This window comes from Hyla sarda, chromosome 3 (genome assembly GCF_029499605.1).
Source record: "Hyla sarda isolate aHylSar1 chromosome 3, aHylSar1.hap1, whole genome shotgun sequence".
NCBI lineage: Eukaryota > Metazoa > Chordata > Amphibia > Anura > Hylidae > Hyla > Hyla sarda.
This window is the reverse complement of record NC_079191.1, coordinates 234,579,450-234,605,755: the sequence shown is the minus strand read 5'-3', so window position 1 is coordinate 234,605,755 and position 26,306 is coordinate 234,579,450. Positions and strand designations below refer to the sequence as shown.

Below are 26,306 nucleotides of genomic sequence, written 5' to 3'. Positions count from 1 at the left end.
CACAATTATTATTGAATGGTTGTTTTTATTGCATATGTTCTTCTCACATGGGCCCTGTGAGAAGTAACCAATCATAGTTTATTTATCTCATTTTAATAAATTGTTTATATTCTTATCATTGAAGCACGATCCAGAGAATTATTTATCCAAATACCTTTAATTATACTTACTCACTTAGAAGGTCCGGGCAATTTTTTTACTATAGATTTGTAAATTACTTCTATTAAAAAATCTTCATCCTTTCAGTACTTAGGAGCTTCTGAAGTTGAGTTGTTCTTTTCTAAGTGTTCTCTGATGACACGTGTCTCGGGAACTGCCCAGTTTAGAAGCAAATCCCCATAGCAAACCTCTTCTACTCTGTGCAGTTCCCGAGACAGGCAGAGGAGTCAGCAGAGAGCACTGTTGCCAGACAGAAAACAACAACTCAACTTCAGCAGCTGATAATTATTGAAAGAATTAAGATTTTTTAATAGAAGTAATTTACAAATTTGTTTAACTTTCTGGAGCCAGTTGATATGAAGAAAATAGTTTTTTTCTGGAATACCCCTTTTAATGTGGACCCATGGAGAAAATCTGAAGCTTTTCTGCAACATACTGTACTGTACACAGCCATGGATCTCTGGTGCAGATTGTTACACCACTTTACTCAGGTCTCACCAATCTTTACAGCAAAGATTGAAAAGGGAGCTAAAGAGAACAGGAAGCCTAGTGTAAAATCTGTGACTGTATGTAAACTTTTTGTAGAATATAAATCAGTGACACAAAAACTCAGCTGCATGTCTTTCTATTTACATGTGCAGACCTAAATGCAAAAGGTATATACAGAACAAAACATATTAATGGTATATTTTAGTTCCCACCAAATCATTACATACTGAGATGTGATTGGTTCACCATGATCGAAAAGTTCAATACCTGTTAGCAAGTACACGAGACAAGTGCAAGTTAAAGAAATAGTACATTTGTTGCAAGAAGTGCAGAGATAGGAGAGTGGTTAACGAAGAAGGGGCAGTCAAAGGGTGTTCGAAATAGAACAAGAGCCATAGTAAGAAGTCTAGGAATGCCTTATTTATTGGTATTCTTTCTTCATCTTTTTTTTTTTTTTAGACAAGAACCCCTGCATGTTTAAATTGGAAATCTGATTTAAAATCTACTGTCTTTCTCTTGTGGAAGATGTCCAAAGCAGGTGTTGATTTTGCTGTGGAAATACATTAAAACCACACTCAATTTTTTTTATTTTTTCTAAAACAATATACCTGCAAGTATATCCGACACAAATCTGCATGATTTGGTGTATGTGTCCCACTGGGAATTTACACATGGGTGTGAAAGCATTGGAGGAGAGCCGGATTTATTTTTGCTTCATTTTAGAGGGATTTCTGTGGTACAAGTGTTTCTCCGGATAGTATAGAATATCTAACATCCCGCACCTGTCTGGCCCCAGTAAGGAATGTTGCTGAAATCAATTGGTGAAGTGCGGTAAGCACAGAAATGTGTTTTTATCATAGTTTGAACAGAACCAAGGGAACATTAATATATGTCTCAAAATGCATGTGTTCGGGTTAAGATTTCAATACAACCCTTTTTCCATTCCATGTCTAAACATTTTTGTCTATAAACAAATGCTAGAACTCTGTTAACAAAGGCAAGCATTGTCCTCGTGTGCAATCACTTACACGTAGCATGTTCCAGCGGACACAGAAGCAGCGCTGCCTCCTGAACTTCCTCCAGTGATCATCCAATCAGAATTTTCATCGCCACCAGGACAAAAGTCTTTTCTCTTCTCGTTGTATTGCTTTGAATAGCTCCAAGGATTTTTCACTGGTCCAAATATGCTATCAGTGCTGCCAGACCTTTGTGAAAGAAAACAAATGTAACAGACAAGAGTCAGGTTTCCACATACAAAACGCCTCTTGATAACTATGATACGAATAGGTTAATATATTTTTTTTAACCCCCTAAAGGAAGTTTTAGCCTTCAAGACACAGCCTAATTTTTCAAATGTGTGTCACCTTATGTGGTAATAATTTTGTAAGGCTTCTACTTAAATTTGGAGGTAAATTTATATATACACACATACACGTACAAAAAAGATGGAAAAGTCTGGACAAGATTTCAAAATTTAAACCATTGAAAAGTGAAAACTTTTTGATGTAGTTCAGTCTTGTCAAAAGTTTGGGTCACAACGGGTTTTAGTCCTGAGACCCACTGCAATGGTGTGTAAGGCTGGGATCACATCAAGTTTTCTCCAATAGGGGAGCGCATACGGCAGAGGGGAGCTAAAACCTTGCACTCCCGTATGCCTTTCTATGCGCTCCCGTATGTAATTCATTTCAATGAGCCGGACGGAGTGAAACGTTCGGTCCAGTCGGCTCATTTTTGCGCATACGGCGCAAAAATTAGCCGACCGGACAAAACGTTTCACTCTGGCCGGCTCATTGAAATGAATTACATACGGGAGCGCATAGTTTTAGCTCTCCTCTGCGATATGCGCTGCCGTATGGGAGAAAACGTGATGTGAACCAGTCCTCACATGGTGAGGTGAGGTGCATGCAGTTCTCTGAATTAATCTATGAAGTGAATAGGTAGGATCTGGCACCAATCTCACTTCGGCCAGCTATTACTTACGGGAGGTACCAGTACAATGGAACAACTGTAAATGACCGCATTTTAGAAACAATAGCCTTCAAGATATTTATCTATTGTTACATTTTAGCCATTTTCCAGAAATTAGTACATGGATAGATGCAGGGTTAAAATTGCAGATGTTAACCCCGTCCCGTTCCCCCCAACCCACCTTTTTCCCTTTGTTTGTAGCCCCTGGGCTTGAATGCCTGTATTTGCTAGTGGGACATCTCACGCCCGCATAAGCCATCTGCATGCTCGGACTTCTAGCCTTTATGTGCTTATACCCCGGTATTGGGGCTTTTGCCATATTTAAAGGGGTATTCCAGGAATCTTTTTTATTTGATTGAGCTACAGGGGCTGTAAAGTTGGTGTAGTTCATAATATAGTGTCTGTACCTGTGTGTGATGGTTTTCTCACAATTCTTCTGCGATTTTGATCCCAATATTTATTTTTAACAGCATACAAAATGACTGTAGTGTCAGATTTTCCCAGGTTGCAATGTGGCGGAGACCTGACTCACTAGTCAGCTGATGACAGGGTGCCTGTCTGCTTCAATGGGTGGAGCGATCGCTTGGTGGGAGAGAGATCAATATGCAACTAATGCAACAGCTGTAGGCACCCTGATTGAAAACCACAGGTCTTTTGAATGGATGCAGCTCATTTATGTTTCAATGGGTGGGGTGGCTGATGTGTGGGAGGGAGGAAAATGGAATTGTGGGATTTGTAGGCAAAAAAGAAAATTCAAACAGGAAATACCAGTTCACAAAAAGCTAGCCACAGTGTTATGGTAATCTCACAACATAGCAATTTAGCCCCAAGACAAGTGTAGATCCTTCCTAAGCATGTCCATTACTGTCTGCCAGGTATGTACTAAAATCCCCCCTGGATAACCCCTTTAAGTTGCTCTTTTATGCCATATATGGCTTCCTTTGTGGGTTTTTTTTTTTCGTATTGTTTTACCGACAGTGACTGGGTCTCTGGCCCATTTGATGTTATTTGCCTGTCCTTTCCTTTTTGGATGTGTAACCATAAAAATTCTTAATAAAAATTTACAGTCGAAAAAAATCATAAATCATAAAAGAAAACCCTCATCCATTGACCCTAATCACAAGGCTGGCTAGACAGGATGAGCTTTCTATTTTTTATTTGTATATGTAACGTGTGGTTCAATGCTTTGGTAGCACAATATGGTATTTGTTGGTTTAAGCAGTAGTTTATTTTGCTATAATTAACACAAAGTGTAAACAAAAAAGCGTGTCGACAGTAATGGTTTTCATGCACCTGAATTCTAGTGTGGATAAATAAAGAGGCAGCTGCTAAGTAAGCTCATGAATGGATAATAATTTACTTAAGTACACTGTGACCATGGTCTACATCCATTGCTCTACGGAACATGGAGATTTGATACTTGTCATTAAAATCCCCAGATCTAAGAACTTTAGAACAGCAAGCTGAACTGGCTTATCTTGTTCCACATGAAAGCAGACTTGTCAATACTTTATGAGAAATTCTTTCTATGCTAGGAAAGGTAACACATACTTCTACAATATTTTAAAGAAGATTTCAGGTCTGGGCGCAAGAGCCAAAACATGATGTTAACAGTGATGTGAATCAGTGGTAGTTACATTGTAGGTGGTTACTGTATATTTAGTTTTATATGAATTTTATTAAAGATAATCTGTCAGCTGTATTTTCTTCTTAGAGCAATCATTGTATAAAATTGCCTTTTTAACAATCAAACCATGAAGCTTTTATTGAAGTGTACAAGTTAGCTAGGTACAAGCTAAACAAAGGCAAAACAGCCCTTCCGGCAAAGAATGAACATCAAGGCACCGATATCAGTGCCCATATATATATATATTGGTGAGTTTACAATATAAAGAATCATGAAAAGCAGAGACTCAATCATAAAATCACTCACAGAACAAAAATAAATATACAAATCAGTCTCTCCCCCATGAAACATGAAAAAGGGTTGCATTAATACAAGGACAGACAGTGGCGCACGTTTGGGCAGTGATAGGATGTCAATCAGAGCTTCCAAACTGCCTCAAAGTGGTCCACAGTATCTCCCCTGATAGCTTCTCATTCAGCATGATAGTATTGACCTGGTCTATAACACGTGATGCCATCAAGGTGGAGGCCTTCCATTGAGAGGCAATATAGATAAGGCCACCAATAAAATTGCCTTTTTAATTCTCAGTCAAGTGTCAATGATGCGGGCCAAGCTGCTTAAGTGTTTACCCTCACCTCCCAATCCCTCTTAAACTGATGCACAATGCTCTGTATGTCACTCAAGGAGGGGTTGGGAGGTAAGGGAAAGCAAAGAGACTTTCCATGTTGTGGCACCTAAAGGGAAACTAACAGGCTGTTCACCTCCATTAAACCCAATACACTAGGTCATAGTGTGGGTGAACAGGTGTAAAATGAGGTATCACTTACTGAAATGGTGGTGTAAAGATATGGTCACTGTTGCTGTTTTTTTTTTTTATGTAGTGTACAAAAGGAGGCAGGAGCTGACTTGCCCGGCTTTCCTGCCTCTGTCCTGTATGCCATGCTATGTCCTCCCATCTTATGCATATTAAGATGGGCAGACCAGCTACCGTCTCCATTGCACACCTTATTAGCATTCTAGGGGGCCATACCTTTACGAGCGGGGACCAGTTTCAGTAAATGATACCTCATTTTACTCGTACTATAAACCCAGTGTATTGGGTTTCCTGCGGGCTGTCCGTCAAACGTGGTCTGCAGCTCTTAGCAGCAAATAGAGCAGACAGAGTTGCTTTAACATATATTCTGTTCCACTCTGTCATATTTGGTTAATTCTTATTGTTTATATCACCCATGCATGTTTTGTAGATTAGCTTTGAGTTGTAGTAAGAATTGTTGCCATGAAGCCACTGTTTTGTATAATTTTTTTTTTAACCCAGCCTGCCTGCTGCCCATCTGTAATAACACAGCCTCCTCAGGAGGCTCAGTGCCATGGTCCTCATGTATCACATTGATGTCCCCAGACCAACTTACTTAACAATTTGTGAAGTGTGTGTCTTGACTGATGGCACAAGCTGGGTGGATATTGGGGGGGGGGGAACAAAAATGACTATGCAACATTTAATGGGTATTTGTTTTTGGAGGACACCAGTAGTGTCAAAATGTTCACTATACTCCTTTATAAATGCCTTGTAGGGTGTAGTGTAGAGTCAACAGTGTATGCAGAGATGTACAACACATTTAGAAAAAGTATTCTGAGCATTTCACATTTATTACAGCTTATACCCTATCCAAAGTACAGGGGATAAGATGTATGATCACAGGCGGCCCGCAGATGGGACCCCCGCGATCTTGGTGTAGCCCCCGGGTCAGAGACGTAATCTCACGGCCTCGCCCCTCCATTCAGGTCTATGGGCGGGGGTGTGACGGCCATCGCATCCCCTCCCATAGACATGAATGGAGGGGGCGGGGCATGACTGCATGAGGGGGCGTGCCCGTGACGTCACATCTCGGACTCGGCTGCAGTGCCCGGTACAGAGGGGCCCCAGTGGTGGGACCGCTGCGATCATACATCTTATCCCATTTCCTTTGGATAGGGGAGAACATGTATAAAGCCGGAATACCCCGTTTAACATATTTGATATTGCCACATGCAGAAATTTTGAAATTGTTAAAATATAATGTTATTGATGGCCAATGGAATAAAATGAAAAAATTAAAATGACACATTACAATAAGAATAAAAACACAAAAATGTTGCCACATTTTATATAAGTAAAAAAATAAATAAATAAATAAATAAAGTTTTTCTTTCTTCCACACACACAGAAGAAAAACACTGAAATCAACAACCAGTGCAATCATACACTTATTCATTAGGAGCAAAGAACCATGAAATGATAAGGCTCTTCATAATGAGGTAAAGCAACCCATGAAGAGGTAAAACAGGAGATCTAACTCTGTAGAGAACATACAGAAATATCCTAAAAATAAAGCAGGAGGGATACAATGGTTTCATCTATGGTCTACTTTGTAGACCAGCTAGTAATAGAAATGCCTTAAAGGGGAATTCCAGGAAAAAACTTTTTTTTTTTTTTTTATATCAACTGGATCCAGAAAATTACTTCTATTATAAAATCTTAATCCTTTCAATAATTATCAGCTGCTGAAGTTGACTTGTTCTTTTCTGTCTGGCCATAGTGCTCTCTGCTGACATCTCTGCTTGTCTCGGGAACTACACAGAGTAGAAGAGGTTTGCTATGGGGATTTGCATCTAAACTGGGCGGTTCCCGAGACAGGTGTCAGTCATCAGAGAGCACTTCGACACAAAAGAACAACTCAACTTCATCAGCTCATAAATACTGAAAGGATTAAGATTTTTTTAATAGAAGTAATTTACAAATCTGTTTAACTTTCTGGAGCCAGTTGATACATAAAAAAAAAAGTTTTTTCCTGAATAACTCCTTTAAAGATAAACTGTCACCCGTTTACCCACATTAAACCAGATACCCAAAGGAAACCCCAAACTGGTCTCCTGTTCACCCACACTATAACCCGGTGTATCAGGTTTAGTGTGGGTGAACAGGTGACTGTTTTCCTTTAAAAAAAGATAACGAAGGATATGGCTAGGAGCAGGACCAGGAGTACAAACTTATGGACCCCAAATAAGTTCAAACTTTGCGTCCACCTTATATTTTTGTAAACTCATCATGATCATTACCACCCACTAGTCATTAAAGGCACACAACAGGGTCCAACGGTAAAGCAATGCCATAGACTCATCTTATCAGAGAGAACACATCATGTCAAATAGAAGCTGATGGGAACACACAAAGTTTTTTTTTAATGGTTTGAGAAGCGGAAAATACACAAATTGGTTAAAACAGCCAGTTTGGCTAACCCTTATGGATGCGTATAAAGGATCTAACAGCCTAAATCCACAACCAACATGACCAGTACCTCTACACTTGACATTACTGGAAAGAATTCCAGGACTCAAATGAGTGTACAGTGGGGCAAAAAAGTATTTACTTTGTGCAAGTTCTCCCACTTAAAAAGATGAGAGGCCTGTAATTTTCATCATAGGTATACCTAAACGATGAGAGACATAATGAGAAAAAATAAAAATCCATAAAATCCCATTGTCTGATTTTTAAAGAATTTATTAGCAAATGATGGTGGAAAATAAGTATTTGGTCAATAACAGAAGTTCATCTCAATACTTTGTTATATACCCTTTGTTGGCAATGGGGGGACACGTCTGGCACTGCATGATTTGAATTCCTGGCGGCATAGTGTGTTACTGATGGTAGTCTTTGTTACTTTGGTCCCAGCTCTCTGCAGGTCATTCACAAGGTCCCCCCGTGGGGTTCTGGGATTTTTGCTCACCATTCTTGTGATTATTTTGACACCATGGGGTGAGATCTTGCGTGGAGCCCCAGATTGAGGGAGATTATCAGGGGTCTTGTATGTCTTCCATTTTCTAATAATTGCTCCCACAGTTTATTTCTTCACACCAAGCTGCTTGCCTATTGCAGATTCAGTCTTCCCAGTCTGGTGCAGGTCTACAGTTTTGTTTCTGGTGTCCTTCGACAGCTCTTTGGTCTTGGCCATAGTGGAGTTTGGAGTGTGACTGTTTGAGGTTGTGGACAGGTGTCTTTTATACTGATAACAAGTTCAAACAGGTGCCATTAATAAAGGTAACAAGCAGAGGACAGGGGAGACTCTTAAAGAAGTTACAGGTCTGAGTGAGCCAGAAATCTTATTTTCCACCATAATTTGCAAATAAATTCTTTAAAAATCAGACAATGTGATTTTATGGATGTCTCTCATAGTTGACCTATGATGAAAATGACAGGTCTCATCTTTTTAAGTGGGAGAACTTGCACAATTTGTGGCTGAGTAAATACTTTTTTTGCCCCACTGTATGTTGACCATAGTGCAGTAGGGAGACTAAACTGCCCTCGTTTGCTATACTTACCTCTTTCTTCCTCCTTTTTTTTCTCTTTTCTTTTCCATCCTCTATTTCCCTTTTCCATCCTCTTCTCTTTCTTCCTTCCTTTTTACATTACAATTAACCTTTACATTTACAATAAACTTTTCTATCAGTCCACACATGAGCCTGTGAAATTCCAGGTTGCTCTGGTCTTCGGCTAGGAAAATTACTGTGCGCCTCTGTCTTTAAGAAGACCATGAATGCAGTTGCTGTTCTTTTTATTTTACAATTATGCCCCTCTGTGCAGGGGTCTTTGGATGTATGTTATTTCTCTCGATCTGTTTATTGTAAAAAATATATTTTTATTTAACCCCTTAAAGGGGTACTCCGCCCCTAGACATCTTATCCCCTATCCAAAGGATAGGGGACAAGATGTCTGATCGTGGGGGTCCCGCCGTGGGGGACCCCAGTGATCTTGGCCGCGGCACCCCGCTGTCATCACTGCACAGAGCAAACTTGTTCTGTGCGCAATGACGGGCAATACAGCGGCCGGAGCATCGTGACGTCACAGCCTGCCCCCTTAATGCAAGTCTATGGGAGGGAGCCATGACGCTCCGGCCCCTGTATAGCCCGTCATTATGCACAGAGCGAGTTTTCTCTGTGAAGTGATGATAGCGGGGTACCGCAGCCGAGAGGGGGTCCCCAGCAGCGGGTACCCCCCGATAAGACATCTTATTCCCTATCCTTTGGATAGGGGATATGTTTTCTAGGGGCGGAGTACCCCTTCAAGGCCCATTTTGGCCTTAAGGACAAAGCCAGTTTCATTTTTACGTTTTCATTATTTCGTCCTTGCTTTCTAAAATTCATAACTTTTTCCATCCACAGATCCATATGAGGGCTTTTGCGTAACCAATTTTATCCATATTGTTTTTTGCGTAACCAATTTTACTATGTAAGAACAAAGTATAGAAATGTACAGCGTAATCAAAAATTTATTTTGTGGGAAAATGAAAAACGCAATTTTGTAACGTTTGGAGGGTTTTGGTTTTATGCAATGCATGTGAAAATTACATGTTCTCTTTATTCTGTGGGTAAATACGATTAAAAGGATATCCATGTTTACACACTTTTAAAAAAAGTTTTTTAAAAGTTTTTATTGTACTACTTTAAAAAAAATTATCAAACTTTTTAAACAAAATTAGTAATGTTTTAAATCACTCTCTGTCTCATTTTTCCGTACACAGGGCTGTATGAAAGCATCTGTAGATTTTATCGGTACCACTTTTGCGTATATGTGACTTTTTGATCACATTTTATTTTTCTGGGATGTGATGTGCCCACAAAGCAGCAGTTATATTTTGATAGTTCGGACATTTACGAACGTGCCGATACCAAATATGTTTATACATTTTTTACGATTTTTATTAGTAAAATGGGGAAAAGGGGCGATTTCAATTTTTATTGTGTCTTTTTCCAATTTTTTATGCTTTTTATGACCCCATAAGGGACTCTTTATAGCAATCATTAGGCATCAATAGGCAATTATTAGGCAATCAATAGGCATAGCACAGATCAGTATTATCAGTGATCAACTGCATTCCAGCAGACCAGAAAAGAAGACGCCGGAAGGACGGACGGAGGCAGGTGAGGGGACCTCCGTCCGCTATCTTGGCTGATTTGATCCCCGCGCCCATGCCGCAGGCGATCAGATCAGCCCTTAGAAGTGCCGCGATCTGTATTGATCACGGCATCTGAGGGGTTAATGGCGGACATCAGTGCAATTGCTGATGTCTGATATTACCGGTGGGTCCCTTGCTGCTGATGCATAATGCCGTGCATGATGAAAGCACCGCTTTGGTGAGCAACTGGAAATCAATGACGGTCCCTACCTGAGACGTTCTGGCTCCGGCAAATTTCCATCTTTTATCAAAAGATGGCACTGCTGGTCTACCTCTTCTTACACCAACGTGTTTGCCAAACTATATGTCGCTGAGTTCCAATTCATGAAGGAAATGCATGTTACCCATTACATATTAGATTGCACCCATTCACCGTTAAAGGGGTATTCCAGGCAAAACCTTTTTTTATATATCAACTGGCTCCGGAAAGTTAAACAGATTTGTAAATTTGATGGCCGGATGAAGCTCGTGTAACGAGCGAAACAGAGTCTGTTGCCTACTACTTACCCCCCCTGCACAGATCCCTCTCCCTGACTGCATTTCATGTTGTGAGTATGTATCAATAAAGAAGCTTTTAAAGAGAAGACTGGTGAGTGCCGATGTTTTTCTAACTCTCCACTGTATTGAAGATTTGTAAATTTCTTCTATTAAAAAGTCTTAATCCTTCCAATAGTTATTAGCTTCTGAAGTTTTCTGTCTAACTGCTCAATGATGATGTCACGTTCCGGGAGCTGTGCATGATGGGAGAATATCCCCATAGGAACTGCACAGCTCCCGGGACATGAGTCATCAGAGAGCAGTTTGACAGAAAGCAACAACTCAACTTCGGAAGCTAATAACTATTGGAAGGATTAAGATTTTTTAATAGAAGTAATTTACAAATCTGCTTAACTTTCCGGAGCCAGTTGATATATAAAAAAAAGTTTTGGCCTGGAATACCCCTTTCATTTTTAGAATGCATTTCTCTCTTTATGTACCGACTGTTAACTTTCTGTTGTGGATTGCGTCTTATTCCAACTCCTGTTTGTGCTTCTTATGGGACCTTCCATTTATACAACCAGACTAATACGACTCCACCCCTCTGACTTATTTGTTTTAGTCCTTTTGAATGTTTATGGATACCCAACTGAGGGTTTTAATCATCCTTGCACTATTCTGCTTTGTGCCTACTATTATTTGTAATGGCTGTATCCAATGTTTTCATATTTAAAAAAATTGTATGAAAACCTATTTTCAACAAAAAAAAAAAAAAATGGTTGCAAAAGGTCATGTTTTAAGTCCTGGTTTAAAGGCATGTAAGAGGTCATCAAATAATGCAGACATCAATATTATAAGCTACCTGCTTACCCCATAGCAAATTCATCCAAGTTTGTTTTTCCCATAAGCACTGCTCCTTGATCAAGAAGTCTCTGGACGACTGTTGCATTATAGGGGGGGATGTAACCTGAGGGAAAAAAGTAGTAGAGTTGTAGTTCAAGTCAGCACAATATATTTGGCTCTGTTCATATCTGAATTGTGGCTTCTATGCACAATGGAAGCCATGGAAATATGCTGCATTTGTCATACGACATAACCCATAGGCCTGCAATAGGGTTTGTTGCGGTTCTGTCAAGGTTTCCATAATTGTGATGGCAAAAATAGCATTGTGTGCTGCACTTTTCTTGTTGTCAAATGACAACACTGAAAACAGTAATAACAGTAATAACAACACTGCTTTTCAAATATACATCTATGTATTTATAGATAATATACAAAAAACAATCTTTACCTTTAAGCATTTTAGATGCACATGTTGTCTCTATATTTTTGGTGCTAAAGTTGTCTTTAATTGCAATAGGAATTCCATCTAACATGCCAAGTGGCTTATCTGTAAGAGAAAGTAAATAATTTATTACATAACTGAGGGTCCTGAAAAAAAATGAAGAATGCACATAAAAATGAAGAATGCACATTTACTAAGAAAATCGGGTTGTAAGTCTATGTTGCTTTCTTACCCGACTGCTTTTTTCCCCTGGTATTTATTATTATGTCGCATCCTGTTTGTCGCACGTGGGTTTTGTAGGTTTTGGTTTCCAACTCCTCTGAGTTGTCAGGAAAAAATCCAGAACAATTCAACAAATTCGGGTTGGAAACCTTTATAAATACGTGGGAAAGCTCAGAAATGTCGGGTTACGCCCCTTTTTCGGGTTTGGGAGAATCCGCATCGGGTCCGTCGGGAAAAAATGTTGCATAGTGTCGCAGACTGGCGCACGATGTCTGCGACATGGCGCAGACAAAGATGCGCCAAAAAAACCCGACAAAAGAGGTCGGGTTTAGAATAGTAAATGAGGGCCAATATTTTTTTTTTTACAAAGAATAGTTAAATCAACCCTAACCCACCCCTATTTGTGTTAGATGAAAGATAAATTAAATTATAATAGGCTATGAGGGAGTTCATATACCCACATATACTAACAGGAAAAGCAATTTATAGAAATTAACAGATAAAAAGTAGATAGTTTTCTTAAATAAGAGCAATGGTTACATTAAACCAATTAATTTCTTATTTATAATATATATATTACTACATTAATAGAATGAAATGGATGTAGTGGGTAAAGTTGCTGATATATATATAATAATTTTTTCTGCTGCTAAATATTTGTATTATATATATAATATATATTTCTATGTATATATATGAATTATTACATATAAGGTAAAAGATTCATTCAGGTTATGCAAATTATTGTTGTATCATGATGTTCTAGATATATATGAAATTGTACTAGTATTTCTATTCATGATTTGGGGCATCTGGATGCGGCGCAGGGCACATGCGCCAGTTTGCAGGCTCTGTGACTCAGTGTATGCGGTGTCACGTGAGTTGGTCATGTGACCGGCTCTGTGACACGATATGCTGAAGTCGGCAGAGCTTATTACACTGAGGCGTGCGCGCCAGAGAACTCCGTATCCAGGTGGGCAAAATCACAATAAACAGGCACCGCTGCTTATTGGTTATTTGGGGGCATAAAAACCACATCCCGCTGGACACACACCACTCCTCGTTAAAGGCTTTCCACCAAAACGCGCATTGACTGATGTATGGTGATTTAACAGTGTCTTAGCATTTCTGCTGTAACCTCTGTGCATGCAATTTTTTTCTTGCTTGTACAGTGGGGATCAAAAGTTTGGGCACCCCAGGTAAACATTTGTATTAATGTGCCTAAAGAAGCCAAGGAAAGATGGAAAAATCTCCAAAAGGCATCAAATTACAGATTAGACATTCTTATAATATGTCAACAAAAGTTAGATTTTATTTCCATCACTTTCAAAATAACAGAAAACAAAAAAATGGCATCTGCAAAAGTTTGGGCACCCTGCAGAATTTATAGCATGCACTGCCCCCTTTGCAAAGCTGAGACCTGCCAGTGTCATGGATTGTTCTCCATCATCATCTGGGAAGACCAGGTGATGTCAATCTCAAAGGTTTTAAATGCCCAGACTCATCTGACCTTGCCCCAACAATCAGCACCATGGGTTCTTCTAAGCAGTTGTCTAGAAATCTGAAACTGAAAATAGTTGACGCTCACAAAGCTGGAGAAGGCTTTAAGAAGATAGCAAAACGTTTTCAGGAATGTAATTAAGAAATGGCAGTCATGAGGAACAGTGGAAGTTAAAGCAAGATCTGGAAGACCAAGAAAAATATCAGACAGGACAGCTCGCAGGATTGTGAGAAAAACTATTCAAAACCCACGTTTGACTGCACAATCCCTCCAGAAAGATCTGCCAGACACTGGAGTTGTGGTACACTATTCTACTATAAAGAGATACTTGTACAAATATGGTCTACATGGAAGAGTCATCAGAAGAAAACCTCTTCTACGTCCTCACCACAAAAATCAGCGTTTGAACTTTGCAAATGAACATATAGACAAGCCTGATGCATTTTGGAAACAAGTTCTGTGGACCGATGAGGTTAAAATTTAACTTTTTGGCCGGAATGAGCAAAGGTACGTTTGGAGAAGAAGAGGAACAGAATTTAATGAAAAGAACCTCTGACCAACTGTTAAACATGGGGGTGGATCAATCATGCTTTGGGGTTGTATTGCAGCCAGTGGCACAGGGAATATCTCACGAGTAGGAAAAATGGATTCAATAAAATTTCAGCAAATTTTGGATGCTAACTTGATGCCATCTGTGAAAAAGCTGAAGTGAAAGAGAGGATGGCTTCTATAAATGGATAATGATCCTAAACACACCTCGAAATCCACGGGGGATTACATCAAGAGGCTTAAACTGAAGATTTTGCCATGGCCTTCACAATCTCCTGAACTCAAAATAATTGAAAATCTATGGATAGACCTTAACCCCTTAACGACCACGGACGTAAATGTACGTCATGGTTTGGCGGGACTTCCCGCACCAGGACGTACATATACGTCCTGTGTATGACCGAGAGCATCGGAAGGGTGCTCGAGTCATACACGGCAGGTTCTGGTTGCTAGCAGCAGCCGGGGACCCGCCGGTAATGGCCGACATCCGCGATCCAACTTTGATTGGATGATCGGATCGCCCGCAGCGCTGCCACGGGGATCCGATCATCCAGCATGACAGCCGGAGGTCCCCTCACCTGGCTCCGGCCGTCTCCCGGGGTCTTCTGCTCTGGTCTGCGATCGAGCAGACCACAGCAGAAGATCACCGATAATACTGAGCAGTGCTGTGTCCTATGCATAGCACTGCACAGTATTAGCAATCAAATGATTACTATAGATAGTCCCCTATGGGGACATAAAAAGTGTAAAAAAAAACAGCCAATGGCTGTCGGGGCATGCTGGGAGTTGTAGCTTTGCAACATCTGGAGGTCCGCAGGTTGAAGACCACTGGTCTCTACAGTTAATATTGAGGATTTCACCAGTCCATTGCCACGCCTAAAGTGCTAAACAAAAACAGTTCATAAGATTCTATTGAGTGCTAGGTACACTATAACTAGCACTCAATTATCATTTAATTCCTATAATATTAATAACAACTATGTTATTTATAGACTTGTCAGGTATAAATGTGTAAGATTTGTAAAGTATAATAATGGACTCGTTTACATAACAGTTTTTTCTTCTTCTTTGGATTCTGAAATACCCTATTGCTATTAAATCTTACCTTGTTTAAAGCGCTTGTCTGCTTCTGCAGCCTGTTTAAGGGCAACCTCTTCAGTTACAGTTACGTACGCATTGAGAAATGAGGTTTCCTTAATGAGAGATAAGCACTTCTGGCATAACTCTGTAGGGGTTAGTTGTCCAAGTCTAAAGGCAGCCGCTGCCTATACAGAAAAGGATAAAGCATTATAGAGTAAATATTCCTCTTAAAGGGGTACTCCGGGGAAAACCTTTTTTCTTTTAAATCAACTGGTGGCAGAAAGTTAAACATATTTGTAAATTACTTCTATTAAAAAATCTTAATCCTTCCTGTACTTATTAGCTGCTGAATACTACAGAGGAAATTATTTTCTTTTTGGAATGCTCTCTGATGACATCACGAGCACAGTTCTCTCTACTGACGTTATTATAATAAAAATAACGCTTTTGTCCTTAGTGGGATTTGAACCCAAGTCCCCAGCACTGCAAGGTAGCAGTGCTAACCACTGAGCCACCATGCTGCCCTTAGCATACATCTGCTCTGCATGGTTGCTAAAATGGACAGAGATGTCAGCAGAGAGCACTGTGGTTGTGATGTCATCAGTGTTCCAAAAAGAAAGGAATTTCCTCCGTAGCATTCAGCAGCTAATAAGTACTGGAAGGATTAAGATTTTTTTAATAGAAGTAATTTACAAATATGTTTAACTTTCTGTCACCAGTTGATTTAAAAGAAAAAAGGTTTTCACCAGAGTACCCCTTTAAACCCTGCATAATGAAAAGTTATAGATGAACGTTTATAAAGAAAAAAAACTCACAGCAAATCAGTGTTCAATAGTATTGTCTCTATGATGTGCACATAGGGGGAGATTTATCGAACCTTGTGTAAATAAACAATGTAGCAGTTGCCCATAGCAACCAGATTCCAGCTTTCATAGTTGCTATAGCCAACACTTTAGAGTGCGTTCCCACACGGCATATATGCAGCGTATTTCACGCTGCGCAAAATTTACGGCAGCAGCGGGAAATACGCTGCGTATTCCTTGCTCACTATACACACAGGGCTTTCCGGCAGCGGCCCTATGTGTGTAGCGAGTTTTGGAGGCGGCCTCTAAAACTCACTACACGCATAGGGTTGCCGCTGGAAAGCACTCTGTGTATAGTGAGCAAGGAATACGCAGCGTATTTCCCAGCTGCTGCCGTAAATTTTGCGCAGCGTGAAATACGCTGCGTATACGCCGTGGGGGAATGCACCCTTATGGAGAGAAGCATTGGGACACACCTATAAATAATTAAATCCAAGTGTTTTATTGTTTTTTTATTCAGTTCCATTGCCACAACAGGAAATTCTAAAAAGCTTGAAAATGGCAGATTTCTTTCCACCTCTTCCACTAATCTTCCATGATTAAAGGGGTACTCCACTGGCCAGCGCTCGGAAATAAATGTCCCGAACGCTGTTTTCACGCTCCTCGTGACATCACAGCCACACCCCTTCAATGCAAGTCCATAAGAGGGGCGTGCCCCCCCCCCCCCCCGCATTGCGAAAACAGCGTTCAGAACATTTACTTCCCAACGCTGGCCAGTGGAGTACCCCTTTAATGGTGAGTGGAACGTTGAGAAGTGAAATGGTTTAGGAACCACAGCATCTTAGCCAGGGAGTGGGACACCAAATAAAGTTACCGAGCAGGGTCACCAAGTGTTCAGCTGTATAGTGCACACAGTCCTCAGTGCTCTGCTGACTCAATAATATCGCGTACAGATACATGAGTCCTGTCAGACTATGAAGTGAGCGCAAGGGCTGCGCTCGCCTTATAGACCGCAGGGGCCCAACAGTAATGGTGCACCATCAGGCTGATCTCCGCCAATAACCCTGCAGTTGTGGTTTTCTTTTCAATTTTTCTCAATAAATAATATGTTTTTGATTGTGCCGTACATTTCTTGGTGAGAGATGTCATTACCTAAAGTACAATTGGTCACACAATAAACAAGCTCTCCTATGGGTCTGTGGATGGAAAAATAAGAGTTATGGCTCTATATATGTGCCCCCTGTGTATAAGTGGTGTGTCCTGATACATGACCCCTGTGTATAAGTGGTGTGTCCTGATACATGACCCCTGTGTATAAGTGGTGTGTCCTGATACGTGACCCCTGTGTATAAGTGGTGTGTCCTGATACATGACCCCTGTGTATAAGTGGTGTGTCCTGATACGTGACCCCTGTGTATAAGTGGTGTGTCCTGATACATGACCCCTGTGTATAAGTGGTGTGTCCTGATACGTGACCCCTGTGTATAAGTGGTGTGTCCTGATACATGACCCCTGTGTATAAGTGGTGTGTCCTGATACGTGACCCCTGTGTATAAGTGGTGTGTCCTGATACGTGACCCCTGTGTATAAGTGGTGTGTCCTGATACATGACCCCTGTGTATAAGTGGTCCGTCCTGATACATGACCCCTGTGTATAAGTGGTGTGTCCTGATACATGACCCCTGTGTATAAGTGGTGTGTCCTGATACATGACCCCTGTGTATAAGTGGTGTGTTCTGATACGTGACCCCTGTGTATAAGGAGTGTGTCCTGATACATGTGCCCCCTGTGTATAAGTGGTGTGTCCTGATACATGACCCCTGTGTATAAGTGGTGTGTCCTGATACATGTGCCCCCTGTGTATAAGTGGTGTGTCCTGATACGTGACCCCCGTGTATAAGTGGTGTGTCCTGATACATGACCCCTGTGTATAAGTGGTGTGTCCTGATACGTGACCCCTGTGTATAAGTGGTCCGTCCTGATACATGACCCCTGTGTATAAGTGGTCCGTCCTGATACGTGACCCCTGTGTATAAGTGGTGTGTCCTGATACGTGACCCCTGTGTATAAGTGGTGTGTCCTGATACGTGACCCCTGTGTATAAGTGGTGTGTCCTGATACGTGACCCCTGTGTATAAGTGGTATGTCCTGATACGTGACCCCTGTGTATAAGTGGTCCGTCCTGATACGTGACCCCTGTGTATAAGTGGTATGTCCTGATACGTGACCCCTGTGTATAAGTGGTCCGTCCTGATACGTGACCCCTGTGTATAAGTGGTCCGTCCTGATACGTGACCCCTGTGTATAAGTGGTCCGTCCTGATACGTGACCCCTGTGTATAAGTGGTGTGTCCTGATACGTGACCCCTGTGTATAAGTGGTCCGTCCTGATACGTGACCCCTGTGTATAAGTGGTCCGTCCTGATACGTGACCCCTGTGTATAAGTGGTGTGTCCTGATACGTGACCCCTGTGTATAAGTGGTGTGTCCTGATACATGACCCCTGTGTATAAGTGGTGTGTCCTGATACGTGACCCCTGTGTATAAGTGGTGTGTCCTGATACGTGACCCCTGTGTATAAGTGGTGTGTCCTGATACATGACCCCTGTGTATAAGTGGTCCGTCCTGATACATGACCCCTGTGTATAAGTGGTGTGTCCTGATACATGACCCCTGTGTATAAGTGGTGTGTCCTGATACATGACCCCTGTGTATAAGTGGTGTGTTCTGATACGTGACCCCTGTGTATAAGGAGTGTGTCCTGATACATGTGCCCCCTGTGTATAAGTGGTGTGTCCTGATACATGACCCCTGTGTATAAGTGGTGTGTCCTGATACATGTGCCCCCTGTGTATAAGTGGTGTGTCCTGATACGTGACCCCCGTGTATAAGTGGTGTGTCCTGATACATGACCCCTGTGTATAAGTGGTGTGTCCTGATACGTGACCCCTGTGTATAAGTGGTCCGTCCTGATACATGACCCCTGTGTATAAGTGGTCCGTCCTGATACGTGACCCCTGTGTATAAGTGGTGTGTCCTGATACGTGACCCCTGTGTATAAGTGGTGTGTCCTGATACGTGACCCCTGTGTATAAGTGGTGTGTCCTGATACGTGACCCCTGTGTATAAGTGGTATGTCCTGATACGTGACCCCTGTGTATAAGTGGTCCGTCCTGATACGTGACCCCTGTGTATAAGTGGTATGTCCTGATACGTGACCCCTGTGTATAAGTGGTCCGTCCTGATACGTGACCCCTGTGTATAAGTGGTCCGTCCTGATACGTGACCCCTGTGTATAAGTGGTCCGTCCTGATACGTGACCCCTGTGTATAAGTGGTCCGTCCTGATACGTGACCCCTGTGTATAAGTGGTCCGTCCTGATACGTGACCCCTGTGTATAAGTGGTCCGTCCTGATACGTGACCCCTGTGTATAAGTGGTCCGTCCTGATACGTGACCCCTGTGTATAAGTGGTCCGTCCTGATACGTGACCCCTGTGTATAAGTGGTCCGTCCTGATACGTGACCCCTGTGTATAAGTGGTCCGTCCTGATACGTGACCCCTGTGTATAAGTGGTCCGTCCTGATACGTGACCCCTGTGTATAAGTGGTCCGTCCTGATACGTGACCCCTGTGTATAAGTGGTCCGTCCTGATACGTGACCCCTGTGTATAAGTGGTCCGTCCTGATACGTGACCCCTGTGTATAAGTGGTCCGTCCTGATACGTGACCCCTGTGTATAAGTGGTCCGTCCTGATACGTGACCCCTGTGTATAAGTGGTGTGTCCTGATACGTGACCCCTGTGTATAAGTGGTGTGTCCTGATACGTGACCCCTGTGTATAAGTGGTGTGTCCTGATACGTGACCCCTGTGTATAAGTGGTGTGTCCTGATACGTGACCCCTGTGTATAAGTGGTGTGTCCTGATACGTGACCCCTGTGTATAAGTGGTGTGTCCTGATACGTGACCCCTGTGTATAAGTGGTGTGTCCTGATACGTGACCCCTGTGTATAAGTGGTGTGTCCTGATACGTGACCCCTGTGTATAAGTGGTGTGTCCTGATACGTGACCACTGTGTATAAGGGGTGTGTCCTGATACGTGACCCCTGTGTATAAGTAGTGTGTCCTGATAAGTGACCCCGTGTATAAGTGGTGTGTCCTGATACGTGACCACTGTGTATAAGGGGTGTGTCCTGGTACATTTGCTCTCTATGTATAAGGGGTGTGTCCTGATCCATGTGCATCCTTTGTATAAGGGGTGTGTCCTGATACGTGACCCCTGTGTATAAGTGGTGTGTCCTGATACGTGACCCCTGTGTATAAGTGGTGTGTCCTAATACGTGACCACTGTGTATAAGAGGTGTGTCCTGGTACATTTGCTCCCTGCGTATAAGGAGTGTGTCCTGATACATGTGCCCCCTGTGTATAAGGGGTGTGTCCTGATCCATGTGCATCCTGTGTATAAGTGGTGTGTCCTGATACGTGACCCCTGTGTATAAGTGGTGTGTCCTGATACGTGACCCCTGTGTATAAGTGGTGTGTCCTGATCCATGTGCCCTCCTGTGTATAAGGGGTGTGTCCCGATATATGTGCCCCCTGTGTATAAGTGGTGTGTCCTGATCCATGTGCCCCCTATGTATAAGGGGGATGTGTCCCGATCCATGTGCCCCCTGAGTATAAGGGGTGTGTCCTGATCCATGTGCCCCCTGTGCATAAGGGGTGTGTCCTGATCCATGTGCCCCCTGTGCATAAGGGGTGTGTCCTGATCCATGTGCCCCCTGTATACACAGTAGTTTGTTATTTCTTTAGATAGACATTACTATCTATCATATTATTATTTAGATACATGTCCATATTATGTGACATTTTCAGACAGTGGTTGGCAGCATTACGGTGGCATAGTGTGGCAGTGCTATCTGGTCTCTATATTGTGACATTTGTGCACTGCTGTCCTATGCCAAACACTCAAGCAATGGCAGCTCCTGTGCACTGTGAAATGTTTCTTCAGGTGACCGCCTCACGCTATACAACTAAAAACATCTCCCTGCCCTACACTTACCTCTCGCAAACTGGTGCCGAGCATATCTTATACTGTCCATACACTACATAGACAAGGAACCGTGAAACGAAAGGGAGCCGACATGTGTTGGTTGGCAAACGAGTGACACAAAGTAGAGAGTTTCTAATTGGTTGATCGTCTAGTATTCAACGCTGTTATTGGACTACGCAGGAACGAGGCTAGGAACGCGGAAATGGCTAGAGGACGTAGAGGGGACAAGCGGTGACAAGTAAAGCCGGAGTGCGGGGCTGCTGTGTTGTCCTGTCCGGGTCGTAGTGTGGAAGTCCGGCATTAACTCTTTCCTGTCTCAATTCCATGACTTGAATAGTGGGCTGCAGACCATGGTGCTGTAGGGTCGTGCATGTGATAGTGTGGTTCCAGCCATTCACTGTCTGTACTGTAAATATCAGGATGAACACTGTGTGCAGGAGAGCCCTCCTCCAGCTGTGTACACGGCCCAGGATTATAGCACATGTGGGCAAAGACAGGGGCATCCATTCCTCATGTAGGAGGAGGACAGTTATGCCAGCCTGGGTCATCGACAAATATGGGGGCAATGATGTTCTGCGCTTCAATGAAAATGTGCTATTTCCTATCATCCATTACCCAAATGAAGTTATCATAAAAGTCCACGCTGCCAGTGTCAATCCTATCGATGTCAACATGAGAAGTAAGTGAAATCAGAAAGGCCAGAAATTCTGATAGACCCTCCAGATACCTGGAGAACTGACAGTGGATACATATACCATAGAGCAGTGGCCTCCAAACTGCTGACCTCCAGCTATTGCAAAACTACAATTCCCAGCATGCCCAGACAGCCAACGGCTGTCTGGGCATGCTGGGAGTTGTAGTTTTGCAACAGCTGGAGGTCGGCCGTTTGGAGATCACACCCATAAAAAAGCAACCTCCAACCTGTGGCTGGGAGATTTAGCTTTGCAACAGCTGGAGGTCCACAGTTTGGAGTCCATCGCCATAGACCAGCGATCACCAACCTGTGGCTCTCTGAGCTGTTGCAAAATGACTGTCTTGGCATGCATGGTTATACAACAATTGGAGGGCAACCGTTTGGAGACCACTGCCATAAAGCAATAATTACCAACCGCTGGTTTTCCAGCTGTTGTGAAATAACTTTTGGCACGCTGGGAGTTGTAGTTCTGAAACAACTGGAGAGCTTTTGGAGTTGGAGACCACTGCCATAAAGCAGTAATCCACAACCTTTGGCTCTCCAGCTGCTGAAAAATGACTGTGCAGGCATGCTAGGAGTTGTAGTTATACAACATTTGGAGGTCAACAGTTTGGAGACCACTGCCCTAGAGCAGTGATCCCCAACATTTGGCTCTCAGGCTGTTGTGAAATTACTGTCCTGGCATGTTGGGAGTTGTAGTTATGCAACATTTAGAGGTATTCACATTGGAGACCACTGCCATAGAGAAGTAATCCCAAACATATGGCTCTCCTGCTGTTGTGAAATTACAGCCCTGGTATATTGGGATTTGTAGTTTTGCAACAGCAGGAGGTCCACTGTTTGGAGACCACTGCAATAGAGTAGAGATCACTAACCTGGGGCTTTCCAGCTGTGTTGAAATTACTGTCCAGGCATGCTGGAAGATGTAGTTTTTACAACAGCTGGAGGCACGGGTTGAGGACCTCTGGTGAAAGCAGTTTGTCGTTGGTTTCTAGTACAATAGGAATTTTACTGAGCTGAGAAATCAAGTCATCTCAGAATGAGAAATACCATCATTTTAGTATATTTTATTAGAATCTAACATTGAAAATTCTTATACTTTTCTCTGATGGCCTAATAGTTCAGAATATTTGGTAACCCAGTACCTAAATGTCTATGCAGGAATTGTGCTGCATGTGTGCTTACAGCAAATACCAAGAGCCATTTAGAACTTTGGAGCTGCCACCGACCTTTTACATTACAGGAAAATGGTAATTTGTTCACCCCAATAAACCTAATACACCAGGTTATAATGCGGTGAAAAGGAGACAGATGCAGGGTTTCTGACTTATATACATTTAGTTAGGCACCAGGTCCCTCTGAAGATCCTCTTCTATCTGTGCTGAATTGCGCGCTGGAGGTGGGCCTGATTTGAGGTACCGGGCGGGCGATTGAATAAAGGTATGTATATAAGTCAGAGACCCCGCATCGTTCTCTTGTTCACCCGCACTAGAACACGGTGTATTGGGTTTAGTGTGGGTGAACGGGATGACCGCTTTCCTTTAATTGTTTTCCAGGTGGTTATGGAGCAAAGAGTTTGAATATGAGTCGGGATCCTCTTCACATAAAGACCACTGGCAGTGAATTCCCTTTGATCTTGGGCAGAGATGTTTCAGGAACAGTCATGGAATGTGGACTCAATGTCAAGTACTTCAAACCTGGAGATCAGGCAAGTGGTTTCACAGCTTTATAATTCCCCCACAGAATGGGATACAGTACATGGAATAAGACACTTATACACATTGGGGGAGATTTATCAAAGTTGTCTATTTCCCGCATCAATATAGACCAAACTGCAGAGTGTTAGGCTGGTCTATTGTGCGGCTTATTTATCAAAAGTCGCACAGCTCTTGATGATTGCGCATGATTCTGCACACGTACTTCCGGATCTACGCTTTAGACTGTATTTAAACCTGCTCCAGCATGGTCTGACATTTCGGCGTACTTTCAGCCGATGCGACTTGTTGCTGAAAAGTCGCTTTTGATAAATTCAGCACCAATGCATTTTTCCATCTAAAATAGACTAGAATGCATCATGTTCTAAAAATCCTCTAATGCAAAAGTCGCTAAAAAGTCACACGTATTTAGACTGCGACTTTCTGTGCGACAAATTTAGATCGGAAAAACTAGTCTAAATCCTTTGAAAAATATCCCCCACTGTTTGGAAAACACTAGTATCTGCTGAATCAGTGCCTGCTGGAAACCATTCATAAAGGTTTGAACATCTTAAAATAACACATGCACCATATTCTGTACCTGTGCAGCATATACAGATTATGGACACAACAATGATTGAAGCATTGAGATGCATTTGCTTTTAGAACACTGGAAATGGTCCGAATTACCAAGGGTAAATAAATAGCAATGACCTATACAATAAGTTTCAAGAGATTTGATAGCTGTTCACCTGCACTAAACCCAATATACTGGGGTATAGTGCAGGTAAAAAACTTCAAAATAAAGGGTCACTTACTCTTTCTGGTGGGATGGGTGCAGAGTTCTCTCCTTTCATTCTACTTCATGCAACGGAGGCGGGGAGCCGGCTTGCCCAGCTCCCCTGCCTCATAAATATTTACTCCCTCTTCTATGATGTAAGAACCTGAAAAGGAGAAGGGGGGGGGGTCGTGTGTAGAGAGGAGCAGAGCAATTATATCCAGCTCTGCACCAGCTCTGGCGCCACAGAAGGGGGTGGGCCGAGTAGTGAATATTGATGAAGCATGGGAGTTGAACAAGGGGCTCCTTGCCTCCATTGTGTACTGGAGCGCAATATAAATAGCAGCATGAAAGGACTCAGCACCCACAACACCAAACAGAGTAGGTAACCCTTAATTTTAAAGCTCATAACCCGCACTATAATCCAGTATATTGGTTTTAGGGCTTTATTGATATTAAATAACTAATGAGAACAATAATGATAAAATACATTTACTTGCTTTTTTGATACGTCTACTGGCTTTATTGACAGGTATGGGCAGCAATCCCTCCATGGAAGCAAGGCACCTTTGCAGAGTTTGTTGTGGCAAGTGCTAATGAGGTAAAGATGCAAAGTTATCACTAGTCTTATCCTGCATCACATTACGTAAATGTCTATTCACAATGTACATGCCTTTCTAGAGTAAGGGTCTTTAAAGGGGTACTCCGGCGCTAAGACATCTTATCCCCTGATCGCTGGGGACCCCCGTGATCTTGCACGCAGCACTCCGTTACAATCAGTCCCCGGAGCATGTTCGCTCCGGGTCTGATTACTTGCGATCATGGGGCCAGAGCATTGTGACGTCACAGCCCCGCCCCCGTGTGACTTCACGCTCCACCCCCTCAGTTCAAGTGGGACCCCCGCGATCAGGCATCTTATCCCTTATCCTTTGGATAGGGGATTAGATGTCTTAGCGCCGGAGTACCCCTTTAATATATTTCTTTGTAGCCACACTAATTTCCATTACCCAAGCTGCATGGAACCACATCACTACAAGTAAAGCACTAGCCCTTAAAGGGGTTATTCAGGAATAAAAAAAACAGCTGATTTCCTTTAAAAAACAAACAAACTAAAAAACAACGCACCAGCCCTTCCTCAGGTAATTTGTGGTATTACAACTTGGCTCCATTCACTTAAATTGAACTAAGCTGCAATATCACACACAGCCTAAGGACAGGGGTTTTGCTGTTTATTTTTTTATTATAAAGAAATCAGCTCTTTTTTTTTTTTCTAATCCTCTTTAACACATTTAATGAAATAGTGAAATTCCTTTTAATTTGGCATTTTATAATCCAACAGTTTTCCCAAGCAGGATTGTGTGATCATCTTGAGTTTTACAGACAAAAAACAAAATGACTGATCAGAAGGAACCAAAAACAAAACAAACAAAAAAATATAAAATAGGTGAAAGGACTGTATATTGTATTGAAATTTCATCTTGGACAAATGAAATTTTGTCAAATGAAAACCTAGAATACAGCAGCTATCATGTCCTTATAATGCTGTGAGGGTACAGTCACATGCTGAGGAAAAACTGCGGATTCTCCACACAGAAAATCTGCAGCTATGTGACGTGACAAAACTGCGCCAAATCATGTGGAATTTCATGTGGAATTGTTGTGGATTTGGGGGCAAATCTGCTAATATGTGAAAGATAAAAAAGTTAATGTATTTAGTTCTGCAGTTGTAGATATTGCTGTGGATCCACGGCATTGAGACAAATTAGCAATAAATCTGCAGCAGATCCCACACAATTTTAAAATCAGATCCTTTTTATAAAATTTTTAAGTTTTATACAAAGAGAAACCACAAAAACCCCATTTCCCACCCCTAACCCACTCCTCCCTCCCAAAAACAATACTCACCCCCCTCCCCAACACAACAGGTCCAAGTCCACCGTAA

General features: G+C 42.2%; 2 protein-coding genes across 3 annotated transcripts in view; one reads left to right on the top strand and one right to left on the bottom strand.

The window, feature by feature from the left end:
* The window catches only part of QRSL1 (glutaminyl-tRNA amidotransferase subunit QRSL1), a 47,332-nt gene extending 25,974 nt beyond the window's left edge, over positions 1 to 21,358 (bottom strand). For both annotated transcript variants that reach the window (XR_008891298.1, XM_056566229.1), the window contains exons 1-5: positions 21,208 to 21,358; positions 15,373 to 15,532; positions 12,002 to 12,100; positions 11,581 to 11,677; positions 1,677 to 1,853 (exon numbers count right to left, since the gene is read on the bottom strand). Coding sequence is in view for 1 of the 2 variants with exons in the window: in XM_056566229.1 (XP_056422204.1) it covers positions 1,677 to 1,853; positions 11,581 to 11,677; positions 12,002 to 12,100; positions 15,373 to 15,532; positions 21,208 to 21,231 (557 nt within the window). In the remaining variant the exon portion in view is untranslated. The remainder of the gene's footprint in view (positions 1 to 1,676; positions 1,854 to 11,580; positions 11,678 to 12,001; positions 12,101 to 15,372; positions 15,533 to 21,207) is intronic.
* A 56-nt stretch (positions 21,359 to 21,414) lies between these two features.
* Positions 21,415 to 26,306, top strand: part of RTN4IP1 (reticulon 4 interacting protein 1) — a 30,527-nt gene continuing 25,635 nt past the window's right edge. Inside the window, exons 1-3 of the mRNA XM_056566230.1 lie at positions 21,415 to 21,877; positions 23,449 to 23,600; positions 24,897 to 24,965. Of these exons, the coding sequence (XP_056422205.1) occupies positions 21,619 to 21,877; positions 23,449 to 23,600; positions 24,897 to 24,965 (480 nt within the window). The 5' untranslated portion in view covers positions 21,415 to 21,618. The remainder of the gene's footprint in view (positions 21,878 to 23,448; positions 23,601 to 24,896; positions 24,966 to 26,306) is intronic.